The sequence below is a fragment of the Cydia fagiglandana genome, chromosome 16, assembly GCF_963556715.1.
Source record: "Cydia fagiglandana chromosome 16, ilCydFagi1.1, whole genome shotgun sequence".
Classification (NCBI taxonomy): domain Eukaryota; kingdom Metazoa; phylum Arthropoda; class Insecta; order Lepidoptera; family Tortricidae; genus Cydia; species Cydia fagiglandana.
The window spans coordinates 10,245,747-10,254,918 of NC_085947.1; the positions used below are offsets into that span (position 1 = coordinate 10,245,747).

Genomic DNA, 9,172 nt, shown 5'->3' on the forward strand with positions numbered 1-9,172 from the left:
GTGTGTGTGTGTGTTTGTATTTTCGAACTCGTTTTTTAATTAAATTACAATCTTGTTTTGGTTATGTGTTATTTTACCTTGACTCCTTCGATCCTACGTTTTCTGATCCTGACTCAATCCGAGAGAGAATTATCGAAAGAGAAAATTGTGGGGTTTGAAGAAGCGTGAAGAATATTTCAGTAGGTACCTAATAGGTACTATAATTTGTAAGAAAACCAGTTACTACCCTATCTTTAGTTTTGTATTTATGTATATTTTCAGAACCACATTTTACTTTATTACACACCGTAAGTACCTATGATATTAAGTAAATGTTATAATACCTATATATTACTTACCTTCTATAAGAATAATAGGTATACAGTAATTGCAAAATGAGTTCTTAATATTTTCACACTCACGCCTTACTTATAGGCAGTGATGACGTAAGAACCAACGATAGCGAAAGTCCTAGTCTACTAGCAGTAAAACCTTACTTAACAAATGTGCAGTTCTTAAGGAAAATGCATTAGTGCGGCAGGTGGTTACGGCATTATTACCGATGTGCTAATACATATGTTACACTTCACAACGTAAGCGCCTACTACACCATGGTATATTTTTCTGAGCACGACTCTATGTTCAAGAGAACAAGGTATAAGAATGCCATACCTTAGGTCAGTTACTTACCTATTTTGTTGGGTTCGTTTACCTGCATATTAGTTATCTCTGACTCTAAGTTTAGCTTTTACTTAAATACCTAGTTCATTGATGGCAAGAAGAGGCCTGATATTCAAGAACCGCGTAGCAACGAAAACAAATTAAACGTAAACAGAAACCTGCGTGACCAGTCTACTAACGAGTCGGCGGCCGCGCCGCGCCTCCATTCGACGCGATGGCGCTCCGCTCGCAACTCCTGCGCACCGGTAAAGTACTACTTACTAACATTTTAATTTTAAAATACATAATTAGTAAACACAAGTTGTAAACTTAATTTATTTGGTTTGGAGATGGTTCCAAAGTTAAATGGACTATTACGAGAAAGTATTAACCAATCTTTTGTTGTTTGTTGGTAGAGTTTTTTTATGAATGATGTCATGAAGGTCGTCTTGACTGAATATACCACGAAAACATAAGTTTCAAGTAGGTACTGTACATAATGTACATATGGTGTTTCTTAAATATTTTTCTGCCTTAAATGTAAAAAGTCTTCGATATACCAAAACCTACTTATTATTAAGAGTGAATGTGTGACCCTATTTAGGTAAGTTTTATGGTTTTTGCCGGTTAACTTTAACTTCGTTAATAATGCAGATATCATATATATCTTATATAGTACAAGTAAAATCAGCCAATTATAACCTTTATGCGTATTTTGGTCGTCCGCTCTACTTAGTTTGAATAATGTAGAATAATAAATAGAGGTGACAGACAATACCCATGCAGTATGCTGTGTGTTGTGTTAATTATTTACACAGTATAAGGAAAGACTAAGCGAAATATGTATTGACACAATTGAGTGCAACTTTATTCGTAGTCGCGTATCTTAATCGAATCCAAACCGAAGTCTAATTCTAATTCTGTATGATTTTGATTATTCGTATCGTTTTCACAGACTTTTACCTTTACGTTCGCGAAATGGAGTGCAGTTTACAAGTTAATTCACTAAGTGCTTTGATCTCCCTAGTAGGTAATTAATACTTAATTTTTCCGATATTTTTTTCACACAAAGTGCCTAATAGTGCAAGAAAACAATGCACGCAAAGCCATTTAGCTTCATGCTTGATAATATACTATTGCAAAGCACTAAGGTCGTTGAAGCGGAAAAAAATGTATATAAATCGCAATCTCGAATATGATTTCATGGTAGGTTACTGGAGTAGGTATGCGACTTAAGTAACTACAGACAAAAATATTTGGACAAAAATATTCCAGATAGCCTGGCTACTCTCTATATAATAGATTGGATTACTGTCCAATGAAACCCTTAAAAATATTGAATTTTAATGTTCATGAAACTATTTATATGTTCAGTATATGCTGGCAAGCAATCAACACGTCAGCTCCATGGGCTGAAAGGCAAGGAGCGGGCGGGAGTGACAAGACTGAGAGAGGTCCTCGACGACCGGCTGCAGGAAATCAAGAAGGCAAAGACTTGGAAGCACGAGAGAATCCTCACCTCACCACAGGACACAAAAGTAAGTTTGTTTTTAAACACACTCAGGCATATCGGCAAACCGTTTTTGTACAATGATAAATAGCTTAGCTAACATTAAAAACACGACGACACTTGAACTTGGTACAAACATACTTACTACTGTATGTTTGCACCAAGTTTAAATGAAAATGTTTTGCATTTTACCCCAATTACTTAGGTGCTACCTAACTTTATCTAGGTAGGTAGGTATTATTTTCAGATTAGTAGGTACCTAAATTCCGCTATTTTATTTTATAGGTGAGGGTGCAGGGAGCGGAAGGGGAGTTTCTGAATTTCTGCGCAAACAATTATCTAGGATTATCGGTAAGAACTAACTCTATAATCAAATAATTACTACCTACCTAAAACCCCCTACCCGCGGGTACCTGTTGTTACCTCTATTGTCTTTGTTTATGTTATTGTACATTTATTGTAAACTACGTGTATGTGAGGTGTGCAATAAAGAGTATTGTATTGTATTGTACTATCTACGTACTTTCCATGTAGTGTGTTGATGTTGAATTTATTTTTGACAGAACCACCCCGAAGTGGTAGAGGCAGCGAGAGAGGGCCTGCGGAAATATGGCGCTGGGCTCAGTTCCGTTAGATTTATTTGTGGCACACAAACTTTACATAAGGTAAGAATCATTTCAATCGTTTCGCGGGTTTACTTAATACCCATTACCTACCTAAAACGGGACTACATCGCGAGTAAATCACACGTCACGTCAGTGTTGCCAACTTAGCATAAATGATGCCAGACCTGGCATATTTTCACTCGCTTTAGCACCAAAATTTTCCATTTAGCATCTGGCATATTTTTTAGCATAATTTAGTCTAAGCCAAGTTTGCATCAACTTGGCAGCAACAATATGCGCCATCGCCTTATGTGGTTCATATTTTCATATGAATTTTGACTTTTGTGGACGGATGGACGTCAACGGACTATATAAAGTTGGTCAAGCAGATCTTGTCAGTACAAAAGGCGGTAAATTTGAAAAAAGTATGTGTTTTAAGTGTCTAATTTCAAGTGACATTTTAGCATTTTTTTAGCATAGGTGTTTCAAAAATCTTTGGCATAATTTTGGCATAATCTAGACATTAGTATAGCATTTTTTCAAAATCCGAGTTGGCAACACTGCGTCACGTGGCTTCGGTCTCTTCACTTTGTCATTGATGGAACCAATTTATGAACATGCAAGGCGTGCATTGCGTGCACACTGTTAACCCTGAACTTGTCTTTTGTGCTATCAGGCTAATTTTAAGTCTCAGTCAGAACAATATATATCTACCTTAGGGATGGCCAGGGGGCGCCACAAGCCTTCAGTAAGAAGTGCATATACTTGGAAAAATTCTATGCCGCTGTGGCCCGGTGGTCGAGTGGTTCAGGCACCTGCCGCGATAGCAGAGGACGCTGGTTCGATTCCAGCCTGGGGCACTGGAGGCCATGGTCACTTTTTCTTAGTATATGACATTTATTTTTTAATATATGTAATTTCATTCACATACTCATCATAATCTACGATACGTATGTGTAATTATTTTGTTTTCATTCATGTTCCCAGTAGAACGTTTTATAAGCTGTTAGGTACTTGATCATGATTTATAACAGGAATTGGAGCATCGCCTGGCGCAGTTCCACGGGCGCGAGGATGCCATCCTGTACGGGTCGTGTTTCGACGCGAACGCTGGTCTCTTCGAGTCCATGCTGACGCCAGAGGACGCCGTGTTCTCGGATGCGCTCAACCACGCTTCCATCATCGATGGGATACGGCTCTGCAAAGCGCAGAAGTACCGGTACCCGCACAGAGATCTCAATGGTGAGCCCTTTAATCGATGAATATTCTGGTTCAGTTCCATGTTTGACAATATGCCCTCTTCTAAGCTGGTTTGTTCAAGTTCATACAGCTTTCATTTCAGAGGACGCTAATATGACGATAGATCTTTTCTGTATACTTTGTATAGCCCAGTAGGTAGTCTATTAGGTAGACGAGGCTACCCCGATTTCCCATGCAGATCTTGATAATTGTAATATGCCTAAGTCCTACTATCGTAATTATTAGAGTCTGTGCAGAAAGAGAAGGGTCGTGGAATGGTATGGGGCCTAATTCATTCCACGACTCTTATCTTTCCGAACAGACTCTAACGTCTATCTATTATATATGTAAACTTCCAGAATTGGAGCACTTACTGGCGCACAGCGAGGCTCGCATCAAGTTGATAGTAACCGATGGCGTGTTTTCTATGGATGGCAACGTGGCTCCTTTGCCCGGTCTGCGAAACCTGGCTGACAAATACCGGGCACTGCTAGCGGTGGACGACAGCCATGCTACTGGGTTTTTCGGAGCAACTGGAAGGTAAAACTCCCTCTTACTACCATGTATACTTACGAAGAGCCTTTAAAGTCCCTTGATACTTGAACCCTATGCTCTGAATTGATTTGACTCCGGCCATATGACCTAGGTACACTAAGCAATATGCGTTAACTAGGTATGTAAAGGATCGATCATGCATATTGAAAGTTTACCTTGCTGTAGTTTAGTGGCCAAATGAGGAATTTATATAAGTAGTGGGGTCAAAAACATTATTGTGTTACGTCTTTCCTGTAGACATACACAAGAGAGAGAAAACTTGTGTGTTCGCGCGAACTGTACATTTTTCTCTCCTGTGGGCAATAGTTAACAGCTTGTGGGCATGTAAGTAATGATTTTATCATAGTTCTCCAAATAAAAGGAGGACCTTTCACGTGGATAAGGGTTCAATAAGAAAATTAACCTTTATAGCCCTTAACTCTTGTGTATGTCTACAGGAAAGACGTAACACAGTAATGTTTTTGACTCAGTGGTCATTGGCATTGCCAAACCAAAAATCCACACCGCGATCATTCGGAAAAATGGCTTAACTAATAATCTTGGAAGTGAATATTTGGGGAAATGGCCGGACAAGGAATTAGAACCTTATTGTTTAGGGAAATTAGCAACTGTTTTACCTGTTTATCTGATATAAGCGCCTTAAAACGATATTATATCATGATTTTACTTCTTTGCCTACCAGGGGCACAGAAGAATATTGCAACATAATGGGTGCCGCTGATATCATCTGCTCTACCCTCGGCAAGGCTGTGAGCGGCGCGGCCGGCGGCTATACCACGGGGCCTAAGGAGCTCATCACACTGCTGCGCAACGTTTCGAGGCCGTACCTGTTCTCTAACGCACCGCCGCCGCCTGTGGTCGCCGCTTCACTGAAGGTGGTTTAAAGAGCCTTATATTACCTACCTTAACACATGTGCGTTCTCCGTCATACAAGTTAGTTTGTTCCTAGGCCACGCCCCCTGGCAGTGAATGCGACGAATGTTCAGTTGACGTCAAAATATGTTTACAATTTTACACCTTAGGGGCTATTCATAAATTACGTCATTTCAAACTAGGGGGGGGGGGGGGTCTGGACATCGGATGATGGTAGCATGACGTAGAAGGAAACGGGGTCATTCGAAGCATGATTTTTGGATGATTTTAGGGGGGGTCAAAATCGTCAAAAAATGATGACGTAATTTATGGACAGCCCCTTAGGTACTTACTGATAGCGCAAAAAATTTAAACATATCGTTGACGTCGACTGTTCAATAATGTATTAGCATATGCGTTAAAAGTACCTACCTATCTACCTACCATTCTCTGATACTCGTAGCATACCAAAAAGTGATAGGTTTGTACCTCTCTATCTCTAGTATCTCTACATATTACATTTAAACATGGAACTCAAACTGCCGTAATCGATATACCTATCTCTAATTGCAAAAGTAAAGAGTGGCAGATATTGTTGGCGCGTTGTTTCATACGCTAGGTACTGCGGAGCTGACTGGCTACTAGGCACATGAATGATAAAATTCAACAATAATATTTCACACGCTTGCGAATTTTCTAACGCTATATTTTCTATTCAACAGTCGTTAGATCTAGTGGAGGGAAGCAGCGAGCTTCGTGAGCGCCTCCAGCAAAACACTCGCAGCTTCCGCGAGGGTGTGAAGGCAGCCGGTCTGACCGTGGCCGGTGACGACCACCCCATATGCCCCGTCATGGTCGGCGATGCTCCGCTGGCCGTTGAACTCGCCTCGGGCATGCTACGTAAGTACCTTACTATTCAAGACCTAGTGAAGGGCAGCGATATGCTTCGTGAGCGCCTATAGCAGAATACGCGTAGCTTTTGTTAGGGTCTCCCCTATTGTTAAGGATGCCTCGTCACGGTCAACGATGCTCCTCTAGCTGTTGTTGCTGGGTATGCTACGTACATTTCTACTTATTAGTTGTTAGACCTAGTGACAAACCCGATGAGCTTCGCAAGTGACTACCAATATCCATAAAATCCATGCACGCAGCTGCCGCGAGGGTCTCGGTATAAAGCTGGATTTTTCTCGTAGCTATTAGTCGGGCCACGTCAAGTTTTCCTGCCAAGTGCTACGTCAAGTTAATACTTGACGTAAATAGCACATAATTACGTGTGGGACATTGCATTGTTAGCTACTGCCAAGTCTAAGTATTTAGTGTTAAGTTCATAATTCAGTTGTCTGTAGCCTGCCAAGGCCCAGCTATACAAATGAAAAATTCAGAATTTGTCACTGAAATTTGAACCTATAGTGCAGGCAAAAGAGTTGATTTTGGATTTGTTTGAAAATTGAACGAAACAAAACAAATGCGACTCTATTCCAATTGAATATGATTTAATTTTCATCGAACTGAATAAGTACTATAGGTAGGACTTTGGGCCGTAGGAGGGTAGAACACGGCTCGTACAGTGATAGATATAAGTGCTAAATATTGTAGTCACATATACATTTTTATACTTTTTCCAGAGCGAGGAATCTACGTGGTGGCATTCAGCTACCCAGTGGTACCAAAGGGCGGCGCGCGAGTGCGCGTGCAGCTGAGCGCGGCGCACACGCCGGATGACGTCACCCGTGCGGTGCAAGCGTTCGCTGACGTCGGCAAGACCATCGGCCTTGTTAAGGGCTAGGCTGTATTTCAGTTGATAAGGCCTTGATTTCGAGTTGATAACGTACGCTGCGTAAACCTTCACATTAGGACAGAATAAATAATACTACCGTCTACCATACAAAAAGTCATACTACTATTCCTTTCGACTATTTAGGGTTGTCAAAATTCAAGTCTATCTTATCTGTGGCCGTGCAAGGCAAAGGACAACACAACTTGATTGTGCCAACCGTAATAATTGCTCGGAGCAATGCTGAGCCGAACGGAAACGGAGCCGAGTTTGCCCGAAGTCAGGAGTGTCTCCCCACTGACATTAGAGAAAAAAGCACCATTTAATATAGCACATGCATGACGCAGTATATGCCATGACTCGGAGCGTAATCGGCCTTAAGACCCAGCAAACGTTGATGCTAGTTTCGTGACGTCACGGCGATCTTAGGATATTATTGCACACCTAAGATCAGGGAGGTGAGGTGGTGCTTTAAGTTTGGAAGACTTCGGAATGAGACGCTTGTTTTTATATGTAAGTAATTGAAGGAATTTACTAGGAACGATTAACTATCGATCCAGTGAAAGACCTGTGTGTAAAATTATTAAGATAGCATTGTTACAATGAATTTATGTGCAAATATGTAAATAAACAAATAAAATAATGTTAATGTGTTTAAATGAAACAAAGTTGGTTGTGTAATAATTGATCTATTAACAATAATTTATTACAAGTAATAAAACTCACGCACTTATTGAAAACCACGTAACACCGAGTGCGACCACACTGTATATATCTCTACGCTCATATCACACGAGTAAACAAACGAAACAGAGTAACAGCTTCATACAAGGTATACCACCCATTATAACGGTTGTCCTTAGAACAAAGACAACCATTGAACACGGTGCCGCGCGCTGCTAATAATGTAATAAAAAACAACATGGTTTTTAGGGATGTACCGACTAGTCGCCGACTAGTCGGGAAAGCCGACTATCCGGCCACATTTGTAGTCGGCGATTAGTCGGCGACTAGTCGGCAAAAATGGCCGATTAGTCGGCACTTTATTAGTGAAATAAAAACAAAAAAAATAAATAAACAGTCAATATTTACCATATGTTTTATGTCTATTTTACTAAATTACCTATTCAGGGTGCATAACAAAACTTTTGTTCATATAATTGACCGTTTGATCGTTATGTTATGTTGGTGGGCTGGTGTTTTCCTCTACAGGTCGATCTCAACTGATTCTCGTGTAATTTCATATGCAAGTTCGATAGTTAAATAATTTTATTAATTCAGTTTTTGTTTTTATTAATGGTGGAGCCATGGGGAACTATTAGGTAATGTTATTGCAAAATTTTGAGACATAGGGCACGTTGCTCGTAAATACGCTGACCACAGGGGAAAGGTTCTTAATTGGCGAAATAGAGCCTTGGAAATACCTCCTACAAGCTGTACCGACGGTCTGCTCAGGATCGCAAAATAAAACAAAGATAGAAATTGAACGAGGATTCTTGTGATAGGTCTTTGAACCTGTAGAGAACACCTTTTAGCCAAGCTAATATGATGAATAGCGCAACCAAAGGAGCAAAACTATTGTTTTTCACCTGAACTTATACGAAACTAATGATCTGGCCGACTAGCCGACTAGTCGGCCGACTAATCGGCCATTCGAGCGCCGATTAGTCGGCTAGTCGGCCAAATCAATAGTCGGTACATCACTAATGGTTTTATAAAGCTGTTACTCTGCACTCAGGTTTCGTTTCTTTGCTCCTGTGCCCATATAAAGTTATAATTAAATTAATTTATAATTATTGTAAACTATTTACATTGGTATCGTTCTCACTCATCGCCATTATTGCAACTTATACCGTACAAGGAGGGAATTAATTTAGTGACGAATATAATAAATAAACACATTTTGAAAAACCTAAATGTCAGTAGATGAGTAGAAGCCTCAAGCCATCTAAACGGCTGCTATGGCGCAACTATGGTCCGCAAGTCAATAAATTCACG

The 9,172-nt window shown here is 40.3% G+C and overlaps 1 protein-coding gene across 1 annotated transcript; it reads left to right on the forward strand.

The window, feature by feature from the left end:
* The first annotated feature begins 773 nt into the window (after positions 1–773).
* Positions 774–7,818, forward strand: LOC134671940 (2-amino-3-ketobutyrate coenzyme A ligase, mitochondrial). Its single transcript, XM_063529814.1, has 9 exons — positions 774–905; positions 2,014–2,177; positions 2,435–2,500; positions 2,713–2,814; positions 3,789–3,996; positions 4,353–4,533; positions 5,231–5,423; positions 6,123–6,300; positions 7,026–7,818. The coding sequence occupies exons 1-9, from the start codon at positions 875–877 to the stop codon at positions 7,184–7,186; spliced, it is 1,284 nt and encodes a 427-aa protein (XP_063385884.1). The 5' UTR covers positions 774–874; the 3' UTR covers positions 7,187–7,818.
* Positions 7,819–9,172: the final 1,354 nt, after the last annotated feature.

Coding starts and splice junctions, on each gene's coding strand:
- LOC134671940 (XM_063529814.1), top strand. CDS start 875: ATGGCGCTCCGCTCGCAACTCCTGCGCACCG. Junction 2,501..2,712: donor ACAATTATCTAGGATTATCG/GTAAGAACTAAC, acceptor TATTTTTGACAG/AACCACCCCGAAGTGGTAGA. Junction 5,424..6,122: donor TGGTCGCCGCTTCACTGAAG/GTGGTTTAAAGA, acceptor TCTATTCAACAG/TCGTTAGATCTAGTGGAGGG.